A 26,207-nucleotide genomic window follows, 5' to 3' on the forward strand; every position below is an offset into this window, starting at 1 on the left:
TGTAAATACAGCGCAGCCTGCTGTTAGGAGAGAATATTCATAAGCCAGTTCTGTTATCGATTATTAACATCAAGCTTCTGAATCTAGATCACTTTTGGTTACAAAAGCCCCATGTATTCATTGTAGAATATTTGAAAACTACAGAGCAGTATAAAAAAGAAAAGAAAAGAACCAGTCAGGAGAAACTGCTGCGAACATTTCAGGACCTCTCCTGCTGGTGTTTTCAGCAAGATGGAGAGAGAGAGGATCATCTTCTTTAACATAATTTTTTCTTTTGATCATTGGCACTCAGCATGACAGAAGCAGCAGTGTTCAAAATCATGATCTTAATGCCTATATAATGTTCCATCGTAGAGACTTAGTTAAGATGCAGTCTTTTTGTTGTTTTGAGACGTTTAGCTTCATTCCATTTCTCAGCAGTAATGAACACAAAAGGAACACCTCCACTAGCTCTTTGCTTGTGAAGGGCCCGTGCAGGGCAGTGGTTTGGACCCAAGCCTGGGAAGTGACTAGAACACTGTCTAGCACTTCATAAATGTTTTGTTTTGTTTTGTTTTGTTTTTTTTGCCACACAGCATAGCATGTGGGATCTTAGTTCCCAGACTAGGGATCAAACCCATGGCCCCAGCATTGGAAGTGTGGAGTCTTAACTACCAGACCACCAGGGATATCCACATAGATGCTTTTATTATTATTAAAGTTTGCTGTTAGTTTTAGATTACAATTAAAACTTAGATTAAAATCTGTTTCTGGAAACAGGATTCTGGGTCAGAGGGCACACATGTGGCCACAGTCCTTCCCAGCAGGGCTACCTGGACACACACTCCTCAAAGGATGTCCCTCTCTCCACCCCCAGCCAGAGCTGGTGTCCTCACTTTATTCCCATCAGCCCTTGGAGAAACATGAAGATTAGCGTGTAGTTGTAAGCGATACCACGGTGGCATCTGTGTGCCCTTCGCCCTGTTCCCCCCAGTGTGACGTCCTGCAAAGTTACAGTCTGGGGTCATGGCCCGGATATTACAGTGGGACAGTCCCCCGCCTTATTCAGACTTCCTCATTTTCTTGTGCTCATTTGAGGGCGTGTATGGAGTTGTACAATTTAATCACATGCGTAGGGTCTGGTATCCTCCAGCACAGTCACGGCAGAAGACAGTCCAGCCCTTGCATGACCACACCCACCTCCTTCCTCCACCCCCACCCCTACCCCACCCCAGCGCTGTCTGTTCTCTGTCACTTTGTCATAGCAGAAATGTCATATGAGTGGAGCCATCCAGTATGTAAGCTTTGGGGGTTAACTTTTATTCACATAGCATGCATCCCTTGGGATCCATCTCAGCTGTCTAAATCGGTAATTCATCCACAGTGCGGATGGACCAGAGTTTGTTTAACATTCACCCGTTGAAGGGCATCTGGGTTGCTTCCACATTTGGGCTCTTCATCCCTTTGTCGTTCTTGCCAGTGTGATGATTTTCCTTCCATTTCTTGGAGGCCAGTGTGGCTATTTTTAGAAGTCAGTACCCTCGTTTGGTTGGGTGGAGATTTCTGATGTCAGTGGGACATGCATAATTCATTATCATCAAGTTAAAAGAGTAAATACAGCTGTGGTGAAGTGTTAGATTTAAGATGCCGGGGGCTGAGATCCATAGTCCACGTGGATGGAGCAAGGAGGGGGCCAGAGTGAACGTCACTGGACGAGCCTCCAGGTCCGATCAGCAGAGGAGGAAGCAGAGCTAGGAACCACCTGGAGCAGCAGAGCCTCACCATGAGCCCTCGTGAAGGACAGCCTGCCTTTCTCCCCTGCCTCCTCCAGGACCTCACATCCTAGTGTCTGCAGACCTCCCCACCCCAACCACTCTCTTCTTCAGCTGCAGCCGTTTAAAATCACTTCAGGGGGAAAAAAAAAAACTGCACAAGAATTATAATTAGGAAGATTTTGCTCAAGATTCGTTACTCCAAGTTCAAAGACGCTCTGTGAAATTTGTTGCTAAGGCAGTCGATAAAAAATTTCACATTCAGCGTGAGCGTCACAGCAAGACGATGAACGTAATGGCATGTTTTACAACCAACCCCAAAAGCACAACTTACCTGACACAGATAACGTTTAATGACTTTGAAAGGGAAGTAATGCCATCCTGGTTTATGAGCCCTGTGAGATGTCTCTCTCAAGAAAAAAACTTTAGCCGGCCTCGCAGAGAGAATTCCCAGGGACGCACTACTCTCTCGGGAGGCCTCCGACCAGCCCTCGTCCTGCCTGCCCAACATCCACACACTGAGCTTTTCTTTTGTGATTGCGGTGGGTTTTGGCTTTCCCAGACTGCAAAACTCAGCCCAAACCTAAATTGCCACTTGGTTATTTCATTTGTCCAGGCCTGGGAGCATTTCACAGCATGGAGCCACAAATGTCGAGTGAGAAACCCACAGCTTCCAGTGGTCACTGACTTTAATCCAACCCAAACTCGAGTTTGACAAACCCAGCAAGAAATGTTCTCAGCAGCTGCAAGGAAGTGACTCGGATAGAGTTAGGAAACCACTCTCAGGGCACCAAGATGCGGAAGGGCGAGCATCGCAGGCCCTGAGGGTGCTTAGAGGTTGTCTTGGCTGCCTCTCTGCTTTCTAGGTTGCTCTGCTCTCTTAACCACTGCCCCTCCCATGTTACTGCTCCCAGTTACTAGGAAGGGAAATAGCGTCCTTGGCAGCCACATTTGGGCTGAGTCGATGCTGAAATGGCCAGAGTAAATGGGGCAGGGACCATGACAAGTCATTTTCACCTGTGGAGCCCAAATGGAAGGATGCTACACCCGATCTTTGATGTGTTTGAACGCCCCAGTCACTGCCGCCAGGCTCGTTCTGTGCCTGGACGGCCGGGAGCCAACCCTGGACTCCTCCTCCGCCACCTTAAAGAGGGGGAAGCAAAAAGACAGAGGAGAGCAGGTAATGGACATTAATACCAGCATTTGGGGAAGCTTTCTTTTAAGAAGTTCGCCTGTGTGAATTCACATGTGGATTTCAAGTTGTGTGTGTCGGGGCCATAACCCTCAAGTGTATACTGCAAAAATCAGAGCTGACACTGGCAAAGATGGAACACAGCATCTTTTCGCAGCAGCTACGACTGTCATGGGGCTGGCCAGCCATGTACCACGGTCACGGATGCACAGACGGGGCAGGGAGTGGAGTCAGAGCCCCAGGGGACAGAACTTGAACTGCGCAAAACCCTGCATGTCACAGTCCAGGCAGTTTCCCCACAACAGAGTCCATTGCTGAACTGATGGGCTGGTCACCAGAGGTATCTCACCGCACCAGCCACTCCAAACTGGAAAATAGGACTGCTGCTGCTGCTGTTGAGTCACTTAGTCATGTCTGGCTCTTTGTGGCCCCATGGACTGTAACCCACCAGGCTCTTATGTTCATGGGATTCTCCAGGCAAGCATACTGGAGTGGGTTGCCATTCCCTTCTCTGGGAGATCTTCCTGATCCAGGGATGGAACCCACGTCTCCTGTGTCTCCTGCATTGACAGGCAGATTCTTTACCGCTGAGCCACCAGGAAAGCCCCCAAAATAGGACACTTTGTGCTTAATTCTGCACCCTTCAGATTCACACACATGCACACACACATATATGCAAACACAACAGGTGAGCCAGATCACAGCCTGAATGGAGAGGCAGACTCAGGGGAGCCCTGGGAGCGTGCATGAGCTAAGGTGGGGAAGTGGACGCAGGGCCCTCTCAGGGGGTGGAAGACCCTCCCGGTTGGAACGGGTCCAGCACGCACGAGTGGGGCTGACCCCGTCTACGGGTGAACCTCAGGGCCTGTGCAAGCCTAGAGTCCCACCCCTCCCCACTGCTGGGCGACCTGAGTCCTCATTCCCGGCCACCCCATCAGCATCAGTGTCCACTCCAGATCATATCAGCCACTCTGTATTCACACGGGTCCCCGCTCTTGTACAGTGTTCTAGTGCTGAAACACATAGCCGTGTCTTCCGGCAAGAAGTCCTGGTTGGAACCTCTCCCGAGGAACATGAAACCTCTCCCTTCTGGCTTGTTTGCAGGAAGACCACAGAGTGCCCGCCAGGAGCCCTGCTGGGCAATGATCAAATCTCCATCCTCCTAACCTTGAAACCAGAAACTCGATTATCTAAGCTGCCTGGGGGCTTGGACACCATCCGTCCACCTGCTTTTTGACACATGGACAGCAGTGTCTGGCTGGAACACGGGAACTCAGGGGCCACTTTCTGTATCCTCCCTTCCATGAACCTCTGAAGAGGGTCTCCCAGGGGAGAGAGAGGAAAGCACAATAGGATTCCATCCCTGGAGGAGATCTCCAGACTCAGAATGAACAGGAAGTCACCCCCAAGCCTTTAGAAACTGCTTTCCCGTCTCTTTAACCCCGAGGCCACCTGGACGTGGGTTGGCAGCGCTCCGACCATCTGTCACACAGTTGCCAGCACCAGTTTCTAAGTGTGTTGGTGGAGGTGCTGTCGGTACCAAGATCAGAACCGTGCTGGTGCCAAGTCAAGACACTGGGCTCTCCTTCCCCTCCCCCCGCCCCCTGTGATCTGGCCTCCCTCCCTTCTCCTCTCCAGGGCCATTCCCTCAGTGATCTCATGGGTGGCCGGTGTGGTCGTGCTGGGTCCTGTGACCCTTGGGCTCACCCCAATGGCCACCAGCTCCGAATTGCTTAGTAAAGTCAGAAAGATCCCCTGGAGGAGGAAGTGGCAACCCACTCCAGTATTCTTGCCTGGAGAATCCCATGGACAGAGGAGCCTGGCAGGCTACAGTCTGAGGTCGCAAAGAGTCGGACACGACTGAGCAATTAAACACACACACACACACACACACACACAAAGAGCGTGTGTTTGGGTCACACGTGTGCACTGGACGGACAGAGGCCTGGACTGTGGTCCTGGCTCCCTGACCACCTGCCGGCTGGGCCTGAGGGAGCTTTGTCCAGCTCTGCGCTGCTTCCCGTGGGGGCCCTTTGGAACAGGGCTTGGCAGGTGGTTGGCGCTCCCTAAGAGTCCGTTTCCTGACTGCAGGCAACCAGTGGGTTCCAGCACTAGAGTTCCCCTTGACCTTCACAGGTCCCAGCTGAATACAAGGAACAATCAGTGTTCTGCAGACGAGAGGCCTTGGGGTTCTCATTTTTTTCTCTTGTCTTGTGTTCATACTGCGGAGCTGCCAGTCAAACCCCATGAAAGGGTTGGGGTGATCCGTCGTGCTTATTGATGAACGGCAGCCAGTTCTGCCTCTAGTTGGATGGCAGTATAAAATCTTTATTCCTCTGTTAATCTTGCTGTCTCCGCATCTCACTTATAAGTTTCATTTCACCAACACTTTTTTTTTTAACTGCTGTTTATTTCTGGATCGAGGATAAAGGATTTGCAGAATGATTCAGCGTGGGAACAGAGAGCCTTGTGCCCTCCTGACCAGGCTGCCTGGGGGATCTTCCCACGCCAACCACGCATTTGTGGGGCACGGGCTGCTTTCCCACACCAGGAACAACCCATCTAGGCCAGAAGCTTCTCCTGGCACCTGGCAAAGAGCAGGGCTGCCTGGGCACATCCCATGTTAGATTCACATGATGCTGATGTTAAGGTTCATGTGATGTTCCACCCCTAGCTTCCCACATGTGTTGTCCCCACTAAAGCCTTCTCAACTATTAATAATAAGGTGAAAGCCTGATCAGACACACATGTAAAGTGGCCACACATCAAAGAATTTTACCCAAACGTCTTAGCTGAAGGAGGAAACTGGTAAGATGTCACAACTGGTTCAAAAGAGAAATCAAAGAACCGGGCATTTCTGTACAGTAGAGGCATGCTGAAATGGATTTACAGATGGACACAGCATGGTTTTCCATTGCAATGGAAGACACCCAATGCAGTCTTTTCTGTTTATTCCTGATCTCCTTCCAGCCCCCCATCCTCCAGCCTGGTGTCAAAAATAATCTCTAAGCCTGTTCTGGACACAGGAGAAGGCTGGCCTCCCTCCCTGGGTTGAGCTGAATCGGACACAAGGGGCAGCGAGAATGGCAGCGTGCCCTGTGGGCCCTCCTGGACTTGTTTTGCTGGAAGGCTTCATAATTGGACTTTTTACAGCTTCTATTATTTGCTATCCCGAGGCTAGGAAACCATCACAAAAGACTCTCCTCTAGATTTCATCAGCGATGCTTATAAAGTTGGGCAAACTTACTTCTTGTCGAGGCCCCTCGGATATTTCAGGCTCTGGGTCTGTCTTCCCACCTCCCTCCCTGGGGAGGTCCTGCTCAGCAGTGACTTCCTGGAGCCATGCTCCACTCCTGACCAGCATCTGGTCATGACCTGCAAGCCGCCTCGCTCCTTTCTGGAATCTTCGGGCAAATCGAATGTTCACAGACAAAGCTGACTTACCGTCTGCCCCCGCCCACCCCTGCCCTTTACTGGGGTCTGGAGAAAACCCACAAAGTCAGTCTGCACCAGATGGACATGAACTTCAGAAAGGTTCAAATGGGAAAGTCAGAAATGGCCCCTCATCAGTGGTGGGATGGCCGGACTCCATACCTCACCCCGCACGGGCGCAGCCCGGTAAGCCGAGGCGTGAACTGGGGGCCTGTGCCGGGGGCCCTGGAGGTGTGCGGTCATGAGAACGTGGTGGGTGAAAGCAAGACCCTGATGTCAGTGGAGCTGGGAAGCCCTGTGGAGAAGCTGCGCCCAGTCCTAATGGCTGGGAGGAAGAGAGGGGAAGAGGGCCCCTGGGAAGCGAGGCCCCGGAAGCAAGGAGAGCAGGGAGGGGTGCCCATGGACTAGAGCGAAGGCGGGCTGAGAGCTTCGCAAGGACACAGGCTCCAGGGACATACTGCAGAACCTCAGGAGCCCAGCGGGGAGGTGGACCTTCCTTCTACCATGGACGCACAGGGCAGCAAAGGCTTCTGCACAGACCAGCAGGCCTGAGTGCTAGAAATGGAGGCAGGGTGCTGGGGCGGGAGCCTGCAGGGCCAGTGCAAGAGGGCTACGGGGGTCCTGGTGGACCTGCACTGAGCCAGGACGGTGAGCGCCGGGTGGACGTGCCCATCAGTAGCCCCATCACTGGGGAGTGCAGACACACCGCCTGGGGGGGGGCGGTGGAGTGGGCAGCCTGGACGGGGGTGCTGGCTTTGTCTCAGCGTTGCCAGGCCAGTGGCACACAGGAGCTGTGGTAGTCAGGGAACGGCCACGTTTGTGGGGAAAATATCTGCTTGCTCTATTTCACTGTTTCCAATTTAAAAATGATGCAGACTGATCTGGCTGGAAAAAAAAAAAATAAACGGTGCTCTGGGCACTGAAAAATCCCCACTCTGTTCAGCGTGGCTCTGCCCCTGTTCAGACTCCTGCTGGCGAGCAGAGGGGCCCTACAGCCATTCCCAGGGAGAACTTGAAAGAAAACAGCTATTGTGATGAAAACAGGAGCCTTGGCAGGGACTGTCCATGCACCGTCCAGCCTTGGAGAACAACTGCGGGCTGTGCTTGAAGCCCCCTCTCCCAGGGAGCGATTCTGGAGCCCACACTCACAGTCGAGACCCCTCAGACAAAAGGTGCCGGTGTGAATGTGTTTCTCTTCTGTCCAGCGGGGACACCCAGGCTGGGTGCAGAATTGCATTGCATGAAATTTGTTGCCTGTGTGGACCCACGGTTCTAACCACATCCTTTCTCATTGTGATTCCCTGTCTGATTTAGTCCTGCAGCCCCAGTCCCCAAATCCTAAAAGGCAATCTTTTATTTTTAAGCTAATGTCCTTAAAATTGTTTTTTCACATAATGGCCCCAGAGGTCATTGGAGCTTCCCGCACCCACCCTGCAAGACGGGTATCATTAAGCTGAGGCTGTGGGCGGTACATCAAACGTCACCAGCGGGGAGCAGGGCAGCATGTCACCTGCAAGCGTGTTTACCTGGGTGACAGGATTGTTTTTCACAACTCTGCAGCGAACAAGAGAGTCATGTTTTTCTCAACTTGTATAAGTCAACTCAATGAGATGTGCAGGTAGCATTCCAGAGCCCACGGTGATTTTGGTTTTTCCTTTGTAAAATTAACCTGCAGGTCAGGAGCAGAGAGAACCCCCTGGAATCTGACATCACCATGGAAACCAGCTGCCCCACTCCTGCCCACCCCTCACAGCCGTGTGCTTCTGTTTTGCAGGTGGTCTTTAGCAAGTATTGCAACTCCAGTGATATTATGGACCTGTTCTGCATCGCTACCGGCCTGCCTCGGTGAGTGACTCAGAGTCACCCCACCAGAGGGTTGCCTTTAAATTCACCTGGAGGGGCAGGTACCTGGGAGGCCGAGTGGCCGAGTCTAGGGGATGGCAGGCCTGGAAGGGTTGATGGACTCATCTTGCACCCTGCACTTGGGACCTTTCAAATCAATGGATGAGTCCCTGGAGGTTTCAGCCACCGCTGTCAGCTTCCCACCAACAACCATAGCTGTGTTAGTGGAGTGAACCATTGGGGGAGGTTAGGCAGAAGCTGCTGTTTTAAAAGTTTCTTTCTTTTCTTTCTTTCATTTACTCCTTTGTTTTGGGAGAAAGGATAAAGAAGGGTGGTAGTGTTTAGGCTGTAGTCCCCCAGCACCAAATGACCCAGGGATCCAGTTCAATGTTTAAGAAAAAACTGATGTCAGAAGTAAGTTGAAAAGACCAGAAAGCTACCCTCGAGAACCACAATCAGCAGTTTGTTCTAGCAAGTGAATTTTCTGTCCTAACTTCCTGACGATAGAGAGTAATCAGGAATAACTTTGGCCTGCAGTTAACTTTAAAGTTATGACCCAGGTCAAGGAGGGTGAGAAGGAAGGACAGTCAGGACCTTTCAGAGTCAGGTGGGAAAAGGAGAGTCAGGCAATAGGTTACATGCCTGAAATTAACAGCAAGTGGCAGCTTGGAGCAGCAAGAAATGGCCCACAGTTTGGGGCATCTTTTGATAAACAGTGTGCTAAGAAATAAATATATATTCCTTTTTAAAACAACCCTGGGATTCAGGTTTCACTGCCATGGCACAGATTTTAAAAATACACAACTGAAAACCAGAGTTAAGTCATGTAATTAAGGGAACACCTTGGGTCAGAGGCCCCCCCAGAGATGGAGGTTAGAGGAAGATTCAACTTATCCTCTTAAAACTGTTTAGTAGGAGAACTTTTTGCCTGTTTAGATGGACTCCCCCAGGAAATGAAAGGGAAAAGCAAACCCTGAATTCATCACTTGCTGATATAAATGTTCATTTCTACTTTATCACAGTTTTATTGAGCCTTCCAACTCAACAAATTAGACTGTCTCCAATTCCCATTTCAAATGACTTACACATCTGCCAAGCACTTAGAACTGCACGCACAACCCTTAACTTTGTTACCAAGCGGAGGGCCAGAGTCTTGGGGCCGACCTCTCAGAGCCCCTTTGGCAGGACCGCTGGGTGCTCAGGTTCCTGCCTCAGGGGAGGCCCAGATTCAAGTGTGCACCCAGGAGACAACATCGGGGTGAAGACACGGCTTCTCCTGTCTTCCAGGAACACCACCATTTCCCTCCTGACCACGGATGACGCCATGGTCTCCATCGACCCCACCATGCCTGCCAATTCAGAACGGTAAGTGGCTGGCAGTCTTCATCAGCTCTTTCTCGCCGTGTCTGACAGCTCTCTGCGGGCACGGCTGGGTCTCCAGGCTTGTGTTCTTAAAGTATGGATGCAGGGAAATCCTCTTTTAAACCAAGGATGGGAGAGTCTGGGTAGGAGGCTGCCAGTTACTGTGCATACCTTGTCACTTTCCAGGAAAGTGGCAGCTCTAAGCGTGGCCAGGGACCTTGCCAAGGGTCCGCAGGAGCCCTCTGAGGGGGTAGTTACAGATGGGGAAGCCGAGGACTAAGTGAATAAGAGCCGGCCCCTGTCCATCAGAGCAGGAGAGTCCCTGACCAGAGCCCCTCGGGACACTGGGCGTTGACCCCGGAGTTGTCAAGTGCTGCCCAGTGCGGGGAGGAAGCACTGGGGCTGGAGGAACGGAACCAGGAGAGGCCGGAGAGGCAGAGGCTCAGGCAGGAAACACATCTGTGAACATCAGTAGAACAGCCCGGCCGCTGTGGCCAGAGGGAAGATGAGGACTGAGCAGAGCCTCCCACTTGCGCCCGGCCCTCTGCCCAGCAGCCGGAGTCCCCAGCGGTCCCCACTTTACATTTGCAGTGGGGCCAGGCAGAACCCAAACCATGTTCCATGTGAAGCTGCGAGCGGGAGCGAGAATGGGCATAGGGTACCCGTGGGGACCCCTGCCTGTTGCTCCTGCCACCCACTGCATCCCCCTCTGAGTGACACGGGTCAACCCAGCCATCCAGGTGGACTGACACAGCTGCTCCAGCCTTCAGGAGGGGGCGTGCCCAGGCAGACCCTCTCATGTCCCAGCCACTGGAGGGCCCCTGGCTGCCTGATGGCAGTCTGGAAATACTTAGGCTCCGGGGATGTGGTCCCTGGGACCTCCGATGTAAGCGCCCTGAAGTTTCCCCTGACCCAAGGTGCGTGCATGTCTGAGCTGAGCAAACGGGGATGGGCACTTGTTCTTCCTCTGTGCCTGGACAGTTATCACTCGACAGTTATCACTCGAGCCTGGGTGCAGGGGGCCCAGTCGCCGGCAGGGACTGCCAGTGAGAACTGCCAGGCTTTGGTGCAAAAAGCCGAGGCAGTAACAAACCCCAGGAAGTATGAAGTCCTGGAACGTTCGAACAACCTCCCCTGTCCTTTGAGCTCAGTGGTGGGCGGTCAGTACTGTCCTGCCCTGAGCACTGGGTGCTTCTGCCAGGCCTCCCCTCCCCCTCCTGCTGTGTCCATCAGTCTCCTGAATTTTTAATTTCATCATCAGGAGTGTCTGCTCCCACGTGCTCTGGCGCTGATTACGCTCTGATTATCAGCTCCGGGCTCCCCGGAAGGAAGAAGCTAATTGAATCCCCAAAGACTCCAAGAACATTGTTGTAAATTGCAGCACCAGCTCCAGCCTGACCCAGATCTGTATTCATGAGGAAAGGCACGAGTGACCTGTCACCCCCGACGTCCACAAGATAAAATGATGTCATCAGAGGGGAAGTGTCCTGTCCATGCGATCTGGTCTCTGATGGAGCAAAGCTGCACGTTTCCTGAAGTTCAAGTAGTTTGTAGGTTGTCTATTCTGTTTTGTCACTTCATCATATCTCGTTTGGCACTTTATTCTGTGCCAGCCCTTGTCAATAGGGTGCAGTTTTGTTCCCCCGGAAATGCTGGGGGAAGTCTAATGTTTTGGCTGCCACAGCGGGGACAGGTGTCTAGCACCCAGAGGGCAGAAACCAGGGCTGCTGCTCTGTGTCCCCAAGCCCAGGGCCAGCCCCACCCCCCACCCCAGACTCACCTGCCCGAAGGTCAATAGCGCAGAGGCTGGGAACTGGTATTTTTGGTTCCCACAGCTTTCACTTTGCAGACCTACGCGTTGCCCCCCAGCCACCAGCCTCACGTGCATCCCCAGGAGCTGATTGAAGCAGAGCCCCTTCCCTCCTGCTCCCTAACCCCTCTATCTGGTTCCCTAGGTCTGGGGTGGGGCTCCAGAACTGGCATTTCTGCAGGTTCCCAGGTGGTGGTGATGTTGGCTGGAACCCCCTTGATCACTGTTCCAACCACTGAGCATCTCCGTCTACTGCCTTCACCCACTCCTTGCATTTGGGGTTGCTCCATTGTTGGAGCTTCCCCCCCCCAGCTTCTCCCTGTCTGTGTTTGTTTTCTTGCTGTCAGCCCTGAAGAGGCAGTATTCCCAAGGTTCCACACCCGAGCCCCCATCCAGGCCTCCCATCTGCTCCTTTGCCTCCTGCTCTCCAGTCCCACGGTTCCGGCTGCCACTGGGCTGTCCTGCCCATTTTATATATGCATAGTGTGATCTAGCCCAACAGAATAGTGACCGTCATCCCTGCCTAAAGATTTAAACCACCAGGCATCTTCAAAAAGGCACTGATCACCAGTCCCCCACTAGGACCTAGTAAATTCAGGTTTGTGAGGGATTTATTTTTAAAGCTCACCAGGTGATTCCAGGGCTTCCCCAGTGGCCCAGTGGTCAAGAACCCACCTACAGTGCAGGAGGCCCAGGTTCGATCCCTGGGTCAGGAAGACGTTCTGGAGAAGGAAAGTGTGGAAAACCTAAGAAACTACTCTTGACCCCAGGAGGGGGCCTAGCCCAAACAGTGACCAGAAGGTCATGTCCACCAGACACAGGGTTTCCCTTTTTGGAAAGTGCTGGATGAGTTTTGCTTGTTCCCAGAAGACAGTCACATCAGGTTGTGTCCCTGCAGCTTCCGCCATCTCTGAAGACCCTGCAGCCCCTTGGCCTTGCCAGCCTGGTCAGTGCCTGTCCACCCCCCAACCCCACCCCTGCCAGCCTCAGACTCGGAAACCACCTGGCAAGAGGGGCTCCCTGGGGGCACCAGATGGTCCACCTCACCTGCCTTCTGCCCAGTTCGTGCTCTCACAGGGCGTTTTCACAGCCTTTTCTCCAAATTCCAAGGACTCTTGACGGTGATCAACTGGATACCAATCAGAAATCAGGGTCCAAGTTGCCCCGTCTCTTATACTGATCTTTTCAGCTTGTTTCAAGCCAAACTTCATGACCTTTTGACTCTCTCGTCATAATACTTCTTGCCTTAATGATCAGCCAATGTTTCAGACCAGCAATTTAAATAACCCGGCACATATTCACCTAAGTCAGAGGGGCTCTTATCAAATAGTTGGCTGAGTGGCTTCCGCTTTCTTTTGGAAATGATAAGAAAGCTGATTGCTAACCTCCCGATTCCTGAAAACCAGCAAACGCAAGTAGACACGTCCCAACTTTGCTCAGATCCTGCTCAAAGGGACTGAGCGTCTGGTTCTGGCTGGACTGGGGGCATTCTGGATCCCATGGTGTCCCATTGATAGGCATGTTGCCTCCTGAGAACACCTTCTGTTTCTGCCACTAATGCTTCAAGACCCTCATCGAAGGAGAGAAACGGGCACTTAAATAGTTCAGGGAGAGATGGGGCGCAGGGCAGGGCATGTGGAGAGAGGGAAGGGCCAGGAAGGCACAGCACACGTGTGACACAATCGCTCCTTTAGTTCCAATCTTAGCCAAGCTGTGATAACGTGAAGTGTCCACTGCATGAAATGGCTGAGCGCTTGCATGGGTGGCATACGTGACCACGTGTGCCAGCTGGGAAAATGCCCCCTGGATTCCATCCTGGCTCCCACTAAACATGTTTGAAAAGACATGGTTACATTTCAGAAAAAGACAAATACAAGTTCAGGGCAAGTGGAAAGTGGTTTATGTTGATCCTGTTATTGAGGAAGAAATAATGAAGCTGCAACTCATTTTCGGGCCGAGGCAGGAGTTTATTCCGTCGTGGAAGCGCCGTGACTGGTTCTGAGAACATTCCTGCCATTGAGAATCAAGAGGATTAAGGATGGAGGGGCCAAGTGTCATTTTGCAGGGCCCAGCCGTGGTCAGCGTGTGCTGGGATGCACGGCTCTGCCTCTCCCCCTCACCCACCTCCCTCACCTGCTCTGCTGGGTCACCACCACCTCCCGCACCCACATCAGGCCTCTGGGGAGGAGAGGAGGAGAGACAGTCTTGTGGCGGCCGAGGAGGGGGAGAAAAGAGAAGCAGGGATGGGGGGAGGGAGGGGAAGGGCCAGGCTCGCTCTCTCCCCACTGCCCCAGCCTCAGTGCTTATGGGGGAGGGGGTGCGGAGGGAGGAGGAGAGGGGGATGGTGACGGTCACCTCGCGTGGCTCTCCACCCTCTGACCTGCCTACCTAGGCCCCAGCCTCTCCCTCCTCCCCTGGGTGGGGGCAACACACAGCCCGGAGCATGCCACAGCTGGTTCACAGTCAGCTCCACTCACACTGGGTGGGTTTCAGCGAGGCCCCGCCTTCCGGAGCTCCATCTCCCAGAGCCTGCAAGCTGATGAGGCTGACGCCTGCTAGGGAGGGGGGAGCCAGGGAAGATGGAGTCACCCTGCTCAGCCTGTCGATGTGAGGACCAGGACTGCTGGTACTGCCTTGGCCAACCCCTCCCCGCCACGAGCTCAGCAGGTGGGCCCACACTTCACACTGCGTGGGTTCTGAGGAGGGTGCTCTTTGATCTGCCAGGACCCAAATACCATCACTGTGAAGCCTCTATAGTGAAGGTACCCACATCCCAAATAACCAACTTCCAGGGGTCTTAGAAAGAGGCCCTTTCTGTAGGCAAGGTGCTTCCATGAGGAGGTCTGGACATGCTTTTCCCTCATGGGGAGGCCACGATTTGAGACCCTCATGAAGTTGTCTGTCCATCAGCCATAGTGCCACGCAGCTGTTATTTTTATACTTTATCGGCATTTTAAATTGCAGGCAATTTTTCTCTGTGGCCTGGAAACCATTAAACCACAGGTATGACCCCAATTAACGCTGGTGGCAAAGGACCCACCTGCCAGTGCAGGTTAGGCGTAAGAGATGCGGGTTCGATCCCTGGGTCACAAAGATCCCCTGGAGGAGGGCAACCCATTTCAGTATTCCTGCCTGGAGAATCTCATGGACAGAGGAGCCTGGTGGGCTGCAGTCCGTGGGGTCACACAGAGTCAGACATGACTGAAGTGACTTAGCTCACTCACAGGTTCGGTGTTTGATATGCATCCTCCCAATCTCTGAGCTTTCTTCCTCCATTGCTTAGCTGGCTGGCTGTCTTGACCCTGTCTCTTGCTACATCTCCCTAATGAAATGTCGTGGGCATCCCTCCACATCGGTACTTGCACACTGTCTCCATCTTTTTAACAACCTCGTGACCTTCCACAGTTCAGCGGATGCATCATCCACCCCCAGTGGAGAGGGGCCTGAGTATTTCTTAGCCATTCAAAAGGCAGCAGCCACGTCCTTTCAAGGTGTATTCGACCATGGAACGTTGGGTCCGTGAGGGCAAAGCCTTTTTGTCTGGTTCACTCTTACGTCACCAGAACCCAACCACACTGAGCGCTCCATGAAAAATGTGCTGAATGAATGAACAAGTGGCATATGAAGATACCCTGGTAAGGTAGGGGTGCCCAAACTCAAGGCTCTAATACCTGATGATCTGAGGTGGAGCAGATGGAATAATACTAGAAGTAAAGTGCACAATAAATGTAATGCACTTGAATCATCCCAAAGTCACCCCAGTCCGTGGGAAACTGTCTTCCATGAAACCAGTCCCTGGTGCCAAAAAGGTTGGGGGCCGCTGCCATGAGAGAGAATCAAAAGAGTTAATACTTTCGTTCCTAGGTTCACGTGGTGGGACAGTGCATTTTAAATTTGACTCCATGCAACTCGGTTGCTCTCCCCAAGGTGTTGGCAGTCCATACTCCCGCCAGCAATACCCATCAGAGTCTGATTCCCTATGCCCTTGTAGCACTCTTGTCATCAGGTTCTAGAATTTTGCTAAACTGTTGGGTAAAAAAAAAAATAGCCTCTTTGTTGAGGTGCCTCTCTTTATGTTTGCTAACTGTTGTCAACCATTGCCTGTTCCTATTCTTTGCCTGTTTCCCATTGACTTAATCATCTCCCCAAAGCTGGAGGTCCTTGTATGTCAGGGACCGTGACCTTCAATCTGGTGACATCACCAGTATCTGCTCCCCACCCCCATGGGTCTCCTGATTACTGGTGGTGACATCACCAAGGTGCCAACCCATTTTCGCTTGAGTTATTGACACCGATCCTCCGTTGTACACATGGGGGATGCTGTCGCCAGGAGTTCAAACCAAGCCAAAATAGGAGAGCCTCCTGCATCAGCCAGGTGTCAAGGCAGACCAAGGCAACTCTGCATCCCAGCTGCATTCAACATACTTGTTTTATTAACCAAATATGAACATGAGAGAGGGGGTCCATCATTTAAATAATATATTTTAAGTGTTGAGAATTTCTCTGAATGAGGAAGCTCAGAACCACCAAAGAAGCTCATTTTTTTTTAAAAGACCTAATTCACTGGTGAATTCTAATTCAGCTCAAGTGCTTATCTCTTAGGCCAGATGTGTGTGGACGTCTTTGACGGCGTCTTACAGTGGAACTGCCTTCTCTCTTGCAGAACTCCCTACAAAGTGAGACCCGTGGCCATCAAGCAACTCTCTGGTAAGGCCTTGCTATCATTTTTTAAATTAAAAAAGTGTAGGAAGCTGTAGACTGCTCCTGGATTGAATATGTATGAGTTAAGAGTTGAATTGAAGCCCGGTGCCTTTACAGAATGTAAAGTCACATGGTGCTGTTAAGGCAGCCATGCTGTGTCCTCCACGACCCCCAGGTGCCCAGCCCCCCGGAATGCCCTGTCCTGACAACCTAGCAGATGCTGGGTGACGCCCCACTCCTGTCTCCACGGGCCCAGTACCTGCGCAGTCTATTCAGACTGTAACTCGAGAAGTCCAGCCCTCAGGATGCCTTGTACACTCAGTGGTGTTGGTTTGTTAAAGTCCCACTGCCTTCTGGATCTTGGATCACTCCTATTTATGCATGACATGCATAATCATATGCTCCTATTTAAGTGTGTATTTTGATAAGGCTTTGAAAGTTTTATCCATCCTTGTTAACTGTCAAGATCAGAAACGTTTTCATCACCTAAAAATGCTCTCTTGTGCCTCTTCCCGCTTAACTCCGGTCCCTGTGTTACGGGTCTGTGTCAACCACACCCTCTCTCTGAAGCCACAGGTTAGATGTGTCCTTTTGAGACTTTCATAGAGAAGAAATTACATAAAATGTACCCTTTTTTGACCCAACATTGTTTTTGAGACTCCTCCCTGTGTTGTATCATTCTTTCCTTTTTATTGGTGAGTACCATTCCAGGTGTGGCTGGTTCAAAGTTTGTTTATCCATTCACCTGTTGAAGGACATCTGGGGTATTTCAGGTTGAGAGCTTTTATGAATAAGGCAGCTATGAGTATCCAAGAACAAGCATTTACAGAGACATAACATTTTTATTTCCCTTGGACTCAGTGGGATTGAGTGGATTGCTGGGTCATATGGTTTAGTACATGTTTCATTTTATAAAAAAAAAAAAATACTTCCACGAAGTTCCTTTCCTTCTAATGATCCAGATCTAATGCACTCTCCTACTAGCTACTGAAGGAAGAAGCTTGGCTCATTGATTTTAGATCTTTCTTTTTTTATGTAATAACATAAAGCTAGAGATTTCCCTCAGAGCATACTTTAGCTGTATCTCACAAATTTTGATGTGTTGTATTTTCATTTTTATTCAGCTTAAAATATTTTCTAATTTAGTTCTTTTTCTGATCCATTTGTTATTTAGAAGTTCTTTTTATTTATTTATTTAGAAGTATTTTATTTATTTACATTATTTTATTTATTTAAAAGTATATTATTTAATTTTCAAATATCTGGGTATTTTCCAGTCAACTCTCTGGTACTGATTTCTGTCTTTTTTTTTTTTAATTTATTTTTGGCTGTCCTGGGTCTTCGTTGCTGTGTGAGGGCTGTTCTCTAATTGCAGCATGGACTTCTTGCAGTAGCTTCTCTTGTTGCAGAGCAGAGGCCCTAGGTGCACGGTCTTCGGTAGTTGCAGCTTGCAGACTTTGTCGTCCTATGGCATGTTGAATCCTCCTGGACCAGTGATGGAACTCATTGCCCCTGCATTGGCAGACAGATTCTTAACCACTGGACCACCAGGAAAGCCCCTGATATTGATTTCTGTTCAATCCTTTGTGACCATATAACTTCAGTCTTTTTTGATTTACTGAGATACATGGTGTATCTTGGGACTTCTCTGTAGCTTAGATGGTAAAGAATCTGCCTGCAAAGCAGGAGACCTAGATTTGATCCCTGGGTTGGGACGATCCTCTGGAGAAGGGAATGGCAACCCATCCAGTATTCTTGCCTGGAGAATCCCAGGGACAGAGAAGCCTGACGGGCTACAGTCCATGGGGTCACAAGGAGTCACACACGACTGAGCGACTAACACCACCACCCGTGCTGCGTCTTGGTGGCTGTTTTTGCGTACACTTAAAAAAGAATGTGTACTGTTGTTACTGGGTGAAAGATTCTATAAATGTCAGTTAGTTCAAGTTGGTTGATAATGTATAGTTCAAATTTTCTGTATCTTTACCTATTTTTTGTCTACTTGTTCTGTCCATTACTGAAGAATAAGAATTGCAGTATCCAACCCTGTTGTGGATATGTTGTTTCATTTCTTAGTTCTCTTGGGTTTTGCTTCATGCTTTTTCTATTTCTCTTATTGGGTTCATCCTTGGGATTGTTGTATCTTCTTGATGAATCAACCCCTTCATTCTTATAAAAATTTGTCCTTTATCTTCGGTGCTTTTCAGTGAAGTCTTCTTTACCTCTTGTTACTATAACCACTCTAGCTTTCCTTTACTCAGTGCTCCTAGTTATATCCCGTTCCCTCTTTTTCACTTTTAACGTGTTTATATTTGAAGTGGATTTCTTATTAGTTCTGGCAATTTCAGCTTTTTGGTTAAGTTTTTAAGCCATTTACATTAGATGTAATTATCCATATGCTGCTGCTAAGTCACTTCAGTCGTGTCCGACTCTGTGCGACCCCATAGACTGCAGCCCACCAGGCTCCCCTGTCCCTGGGATTCTCCAGGCAAGAACACTGGAGTGAGTTGCCATTTCCTCCTCCAATGCATGACAGTGAAAAGTGAAAGTGAAGTCGCTCAGTCGTGTCCGACTCTTCACGACCCCATGGACTGCAGCCTACCTGGCTCCTCTGTCCATGTTGATTTTCCAGGCAAGAGTACTGGAGTGGGGTGCCATTGCCTTCTCCAATTATCCATATAGTTGGGTTTAAATATGCTTTCTTGTTATTCATTTTCTATTTGTCTCATTTTTCTTTTTTGATATTTTCCTCTCTTTCTACACTTTTTGATGGTGAACATTTCTTAATTCCATTTTTTTCCTCCACTCCTTACTTATGAGCTGTACTTCTTTGTTTATCTCTTTGTGGCTGTTCTTGGTGTTCAATATGTAGCATCAGCTCATCACAGTCTGCCTGTAATTCTATTACTCCACTCCACAAGAATACAAGGTTCTCAAAACACTGAGCTTCTATTTCTCCTGCCTCATTCTTTGTGCTTTATGTCATAGTTTTTACTCCTACACATGTTCTAAACCCCATAATACATGGTTATCATTTTTTGCTTTCAATAGTCAATTATATTTTCTTTCATGTCTTTGTATAACCATGTTTGCATTTTTTGTTTTGTTGTGGGTCATCTGGATTTTGTTTTCTTCCATTAGAGAGCATGGGCTTTGTCATGGCAGATAGTTGAGTTACTTACAAGTGGGTTTGATGCCTTTGAGACTTGTTTTTTAGCTTTGCTAGGTCAGTTGTGGAGAACCCCTATTCCAGAGAGAGTTCTTTCTGGTGGCTGATGCACAATCCCTGTGGGGTCTCCACTGACCTCCTCTGACCACCACGCATTCTACATTCCAGCTCCTTGGAGCTCAGATATTTGGAGATGAGGCTGGGGACACTGGGTGCAGGTCATGGGGGCCTTGGAGGCCCGTGAGGGGTTGCTGCCCTGATTCCTGTGTGGGGAGGGCAGCAGAAGTGGTGAGGAGTGACCTGACTCTGACATGTTCTGAGGAAAGAGTCATGCTTCTCTCTTGGATGGGTGGAAGTGGGATGTAAAAGAACAAATTGTCAGAGAAGCCTTGAGTTCTGGCCTGAGCCACGGAAAGGGTGGCATTGTGGTGCTGGAGAAGACTCCTGAGAGTCCCTTGGACAGCAAGGAGATCAAACCAGTGAATTCTAAAGGAAATCAACCCTGAATATTGGAAAGATTGATGCTGAAGCAGAAAGTCAACTACTCTGGTCACCAGATGCGAAGAGTCGACTCACTGGAAAAGACCCTGATGCTGGGAAAGATTGAGGGCAAGAGGAGAAGAGGGTGGCAGAGAATGAGATGGTTAGATAGCATCACTGACTCGATGAACATGAGTTTGAGCAAACTCCAGGAGCTAGTGAAGGACAGGGAAGCGTGGCGTGCTGCAGTCCATGGGGTCACAAAGAACTGGATACGACTTAGCAACTGAACAATTCAACAGCATGAAGAGGGTGGAATGGCAGTCCCGTGAGAGTGTGAGCTGGGGGTCAGTCTGGGTAGGAGGAAACATGGTTTAACCTCTTGGACATCAGTGGCTGGTAGACGTGTCTAGAGGAGCTGTCACATCTGAGCTGGATGTGATGACATGGCACTGGACCTTCAGCGTGGGTGGTGTTCTGCAGCCATGGACCTAATGAGCTCCCTCGGGAGGAAAGGACTGAGCTTTGAGCCCCTGAGCACTCAGCCCCCACCCTGGGGACTGGGTTCGCTTGCGACTTGATACCATCAGAAGAAGGGCCTTATTAAGAAAAAAGAGGAGAAAAAACAAGAGCAGGTGGATGAGATAGGGATGAGCTTCAGGAAAGGAAGACCAGGGTCCTGGCAGTGTGATCAGGTATTTGCAGGATTGTCTCTAGGGGAAGAAGGCAGAAGGATTTGTGTGACTCTCTGCCCTTTGGAGCTTGCTTGTGGGAGTTTTGACTCTGTGTAAACAGCCTCCACCTCCCATCCAGTGCCACCCAAACTGGCTGCCCACGGCCTCCAGCCTTCACCCTGGCTCAGTGACCGGTCCTGGCCACATAGCCCTAAGTCAGGACCTGTCAGGAGCCTCACTTGCCCTTTAGTCATCAGGCCACATACATAACGGAGGGAAAAAGAACCTCAGGAGAAGACACGGGAGCCTTGTACCCAGACTCACAGGCAGCTGCCGGGCCTCTGGGCCTGTCCTGTCCAGAGACCCCCACCATCTTTGCTGAGTCACACATTTCCATAAATGCTCCTGGCAGTTCTGGTGGGGCGGGCAGTGCAGAAATGCCCCCCGAGTCTTGCTGCCCTGTGATCCATGGAATTCTCCAGGCAAGAATCTTGGGGTGCACAGCTGTTTTCTTATCCAGGGGATCTTTCTAACCCAGGGGTCGAACCCGGGTCTCCTGCACTACAGGCAGATTCTTTACCATCTAAGCCACCAGGGAAGCCCATTTAGATATTAGGAAACAGTGTAGAGAAGAGTATTGTGCAAAACATGGCTTTTCATAAAAGAGATGGGAGCTGCAGGGCCCGTCTTAGGAGCAGGAAACAGCCCCCGCCCCATGAGGAAGGGCCGTGGAACAGTCGCATCCTCCAGAACAGAGGACACACACCACCCACGTCCCCCACCACCACCGTACACTGGGAAGGTCTGTGTTTACTAAACTCCGTTTCAGAAAAATGTTCCCTTTGCCGCATCCTGGGAGACAGTCACACAGAGAGACTGTTTTTCCCTTTTATGAGTAAAATAAAAGTTAATGGCAGCTACAAAACTTCCATGCCTCTTTTTTATGATGACAGCACTGTTTTCTTTTGAAAACCATCAGATTATTTGTCATTTTTATATGATTTGAGCAGATTAAGCAGTGGGCTTTTTCTCATTCTGGAATACGTGACTTTAGCCTCTAACCCATGCACTGCAACCACTGTGCATCCCCACCTGCCGGTGGGGAGCCAAAAGGGCAGATATCCATTGGAGTAGGGCCGCTGCATTCTTAACCCAGAGCTCCCCTGGGGACAAGGGGTCCCTGGAGAGGAGAGGCCTTTTCCCTTGTTGACTGAAGGCTGCCGGAGCCCCTTGCCAAAGTCGGGACTGAACAGGAAGCTGCAGGGTTTCAGGGAGGGGCCCCGGTGCTGCCCCCAGGATGCATGGGCCTCCAGGATAGGACCACACGTATCAGAAGGCCAGCCACCATCCAGAGGCGGATGTGCTGTAAAGGCAAAATACACACAGAATTTTGCAGGCCCAGTATGGAGAAAAGGAATATAAAGTATGTCGTGGATAATGTTTATGTTTCATGTTTTCTTATCAAGAGGTAATTCACATAGCATGAAATCCTCCATTTTCAAGTGCACAAATTCAGTAGTTTGTAGCGTTTTCACTCTTGCCCCAGCATCACTGCTCACTGATGCCAGAATGTTTCCATCGCCCCCAGAAGAAGTCCCATAGCCGCCAGCAGCTCCTCCTGTCCCCTCACCCTGGCAACCGCTCGTCTGCCTGCCATCTCCACGGACAGTCCTGTTGTGGACGTGTCGTATCATAAAGTGTGTGGTCCTATACTCCTGCCTTCTTTCACTTGGCCTGATGCTGGCAGGGTTTTTCTGTTTTGCAGTGGAGGTCAGCATTCATCCCGTCTTGTGGAAGAGCCACAGGGTGTTTATCTACTCACCAGCTCATGGATGTTGGGATGCTTCCTCTTTTTGGCTACTGTGAATGATGCAACTGTGAACATTTGTGGGCAAATTTTCCAGGGAATGGTAGGTGTTAAAATTAGATATTTTTGAGATAAGTTGTGTTAGATAAAGTATATCAATTAAAAAAGCAAAAGAGCCTAGCTACCTTGGAGGAAGGGTCTGAGATAAGAGCATGTGTGAACTAAGGACTCCCTTCTCCGAGTTGAGCCCCCCAACTGCAGACTTTCTCTGCAGAGGGGGCAGACCATAATCTCTGAGGACTGACACCCCAAGAAGGGTCCTCCTGAGAGGGAGAGATGGACCACCCCTCGGGGGGACAGATACCCACCAAATACGCAGTTGCCCAAAGGGATACGAGGTGATGAGCTCAGCTGCTCTCCTGTACCTGCTCCCCCACTCACACTTCCCAGCTTTGCCTTCGCTCCTCACACCCCCCAGCTTTCCTGGGATCATATCCAAGTGCCCTGCTGGCGCCCAAGTCTTTGTCTCCAGGTCGGCTTTGGAGGATCCCAGTCTAAGAAACAGGGACTGCCCAGCTGCCCTCGTTCAGTGGTGAGTTGGGTGAAGTGGCCTCAGGAGAAGCGAGCTGACCACACTGCACTCCAGTTTCCCTGCAAAGCAGATGTCAGGATGCACAGTTCTTCTGGGATAAATGAAGTAATTCACGCAAACTGCTCAGCACGGTGCCTGCCACTCGGGGAGCACTCGCTAAATGGTGCTATCATTTAAAATGCCCTAAAGGGCATGTTTGCATGGCTGACTGCATCTCTCTGGAATTGTTGAATTTTAATAGAGCAGGAGTGCTTCCTAAGGCCTGTACTACACACAGAGGGCTGGCTCTTTTCCCTTGCCAGTCAAGTTAATGCTTGACATTTGAGCACAACCATGTTGCTTAGAAGCAATAATAATGGTTCTTAATAATATTTTCTATTTTTAGTGCAGTTTCATGGCCCACAGCTTGGTCATCCTAGCCTTAGTCATCTTTACTTGCATTCTTTTGAAAACAAAAAGTGTTCAGCATATGAAATGAAATGCTACCACTCTCCTGTGAGATTTCTGAGCTTAATCCACTTCTGTTTTCCATAGCTTTATGGAATCGCACGTTCGCCCAATCTGTGGGGTGGTCTCGCCAGCTTCAGGAGCACATCACTGTCTGGGGTGTGGCAGCAAACAGGGATTCTGAACACAGAATCTGCACATGATGGCAACAGAATCTAGTCCAGTCGGCAGGTGGTGTCCACGGGTCCCACATCCACAGATGCTGAGGACCGACTCAGGATACCAAAATCATCAGCAGACTTTGGTATCCTTGTGGGGCGGGGTCTTGGAACCACTCCCCTGCAATACTGATGAACCACTGTGTAGTACCTCCGGGAGGCAAACCGTTCTCTCTGCCTGTAGGCCTCTGTGACAGCCACACACCCCACGCACACATCCGTGTCTCCCTAACTGTGCGCTGAGATGCACATACGTGAAGGGTACTCTGTGATGAACTTTGATGAAAGTGCGCACGCGCATAGCCACCACCCCAACCAAGACAAAGAACGTTTCCGTTGCCCCAGAAAAATTCCCTTGTGCTTCTCTTCAAGTCAGTTCCCACACACCATAAGAAACCTCTGTGTGACTTCTTTCACCGCAGGCAGATTGCTCTTTCCTGTTCCTAAATTTCATGAGAATGGAATCACACAGAGCGTGCTCTTTTGTGCCTGCATTCTCTCGTTCAGGATCGTGTTTTTAAGATTCACACGTGTCATTTATTTACTTTGTATCTGTTGTTGTTGTTCAGTCCCTAAGTCAATGTCCATCTCTTTGCAACCCACGGACTGCAGCACGCCAGGCTTCCCAGTCCTTCACTGTCTCCCAGACTTGACTCAAACTCATGTCCATTGATGATAGCCAGTCCTCTCATCCTCTGTCACAACCTTCTCTCCCTGCTCTCAATCTTTCCCAGCATCAGGGTCTTTTCCAGTGAGTCGGCTCTTCGAATCAGGTGGCCAAAGTATTGGAGCTTCAGCATCAGTCCTTCTAATGAATATTCAGGGTTGATTTCCTTTAGGATGGACTGGTTTGATCTCCTTGTATCGCTGAGTAGTATTCTGTTTCATGAGGGCTCCATAGCTGATCAGTAATTCTCCTGTGGATGGACATTTCCAGTTCGGGGTTTACCTGTGGTGAGCATTGTACATGTCCTATTACACACGTGTTCATCAGTTACCTTGGGTAATACCTAGAAGTGATGCTAGTTCATATGGCAAACTGTTCTTCCAGGTGGCAGTACTATTTCATGTTCCCACCAGTAATGTGTGAGTGATCCGGTTGTCATAGCCAACCTAACACCAGGCATTCTGAGTGTTTTTAATTTTAGACATTCAAGTAGGCGTAAAATCTTATTTCTTTATGGTTTAAATTTACATTTCTCAGATGACTTAATAATTGCTGAGCATGTTTCCCTGTGCTTGTTGAGTACTTGAATATCTTACTCTGTGAAGTGTCTATTGTGCATTTTTTAGACTGTTGTATTAGTTTTTCTCACTTGTTTAGTCACACAGTAGTGTCTGACTCTTTTGGGACCCCGTGGACTGTAACCCACCAGGCTCCTCTGTCCATGGAATTTCCCAGGCAAGAATACTGGAGTGGGTTGCCATTTCCTTCTCCAGGGGATTTTCCCAGCCCAGGGATCGAACTTGGATCTCCTGCATTGCAGGCCTTCTTTACCACTGAGCCACCTGGGAAGCCGCAGTGTTTACCACTGGTTTATGGAAAACGATATATTCTGCATGCAGTTCATTTGTGAGATGTATACATAGCAAATATCTTTTCCCAATTTGCGACTTAGCTTTTTCATGTTCTTGGAGAGGTCATTTGATGAGCAGAAGTTTCTAAGTTGATGAAATCAATTGCGCAAGTTTTCTTGATGTATAGTAGTTTCTGTGTCTTCTTTAAGAATCCTTTCTTTACCCCAAGTCATGAAGATACATTTTCTGGAAATTCAGGGTTATAGTTGTTAAATTTTAATTTGTGACCCATTTCAAATTAATCTTGTGTATGGTGTGAGGTAGGGGGTTGACAGTATTTTTTTTTCCTATACATGTATCCAGTTGTCATAGCAACCTTTGTTAAAAAAAGACTTTCCTTTTCCATTGAACCCCTTTGGCATGTTTGTTGAAAATTAATCAACTCACGTGTGGGTTGATTTCTGGGCTCTGTTCTGTTTCATGCATCTGTGTGTCCTGACACCAGGACCACACTGCTTCAATTGCTAGAGCTTGGAATCCAGTAATCTTCCACATCTGTACTTCTTTGGGGGTTATTTTGGTTCTCTGGGTCATTTTCTTTTCCCTACAAATTTTAGAATAAAGAATCAACTTGTCAGTTTCTTTCAAAAAGTCTTCTCTTACTTAGACTTGGATTGAATTTGGGAACAACAACATCTAAGCAATATTAAGTCTTCCAACCATGAGCATGGTACATCCCTCCACTCAGCAAGACTTAGAGCTTTCAGGATGAAGGTCCTGCATACTTCTTCTTAAATCTGTTTCTCAGCTTTCTGAGAAAAATTCTGAGAAAATTCCTGAGAAAAAACCCTTTGTTTTCTGGCATTATTGTAAATGGGGTCTTATTTAATTTCCCATTTGTTTGCTCCTCTTTTATAAAAACTACAGGAGATATTGGTATATTTCTGAAATGTTTATTGGCATATACTTGCTTTACAATGTTGTGTTAGTTACTAGTGTACAACAAAGTGAATCAGCTCTATGTACACATATATCCCCTCTTTTTTGAATTCTTCCCCATTTAAGACACCACAGAGCACTGAGTTAACAGTACCCTGAGCTACATAGTAGGTTCTCATTACTTGTCTATTTTTTATATAGTATCAAAGGGAAAAGGGAAAAGATATACCCAACTGAATGCTAAGTTCCAGAGGATAGCAAGCAGAGATAAGA

At 49.4% G+C, this 26,207-nt stretch overlaps 1 protein-coding gene across 6 annotated transcripts in view; it reads left to right on the forward strand.

Annotated features, from left to right (window-relative positions):
- PDE9A (phosphodiesterase 9A) overlaps nt 1–26,207 on the forward strand; it is a 105,331-nt gene that overhangs the window by 22,521 nt on the left and 56,603 nt on the right. For all 6 annotated transcript variants that reach the window (XM_070466820.1, XM_070466822.1, XM_070466821.1 and 3 more), the window contains exons 2-4: nt 8,150–8,220; nt 9,505–9,582; nt 16,053–16,096. In XM_070466820.1, coding sequence (XP_070322921.1) covers nt 8,150–8,220; nt 9,505–9,582; nt 16,053–16,096 — 193 coding nt within the window. The remainder of the gene's footprint in view (nt 1–8,149; nt 8,221–9,504; nt 9,583–16,052; nt 16,097–26,207) is intronic.

The sequence above is a fragment of the Odocoileus virginianus genome, chromosome 4 (assembly GCF_023699985.2).
Source record: "Odocoileus virginianus isolate 20LAN1187 ecotype Illinois chromosome 4, Ovbor_1.2, whole genome shotgun sequence".
NCBI classification, from domain to species: Eukaryota; Metazoa; Chordata; class Mammalia; order Artiodactyla; family Cervidae; genus Odocoileus; species Odocoileus virginianus.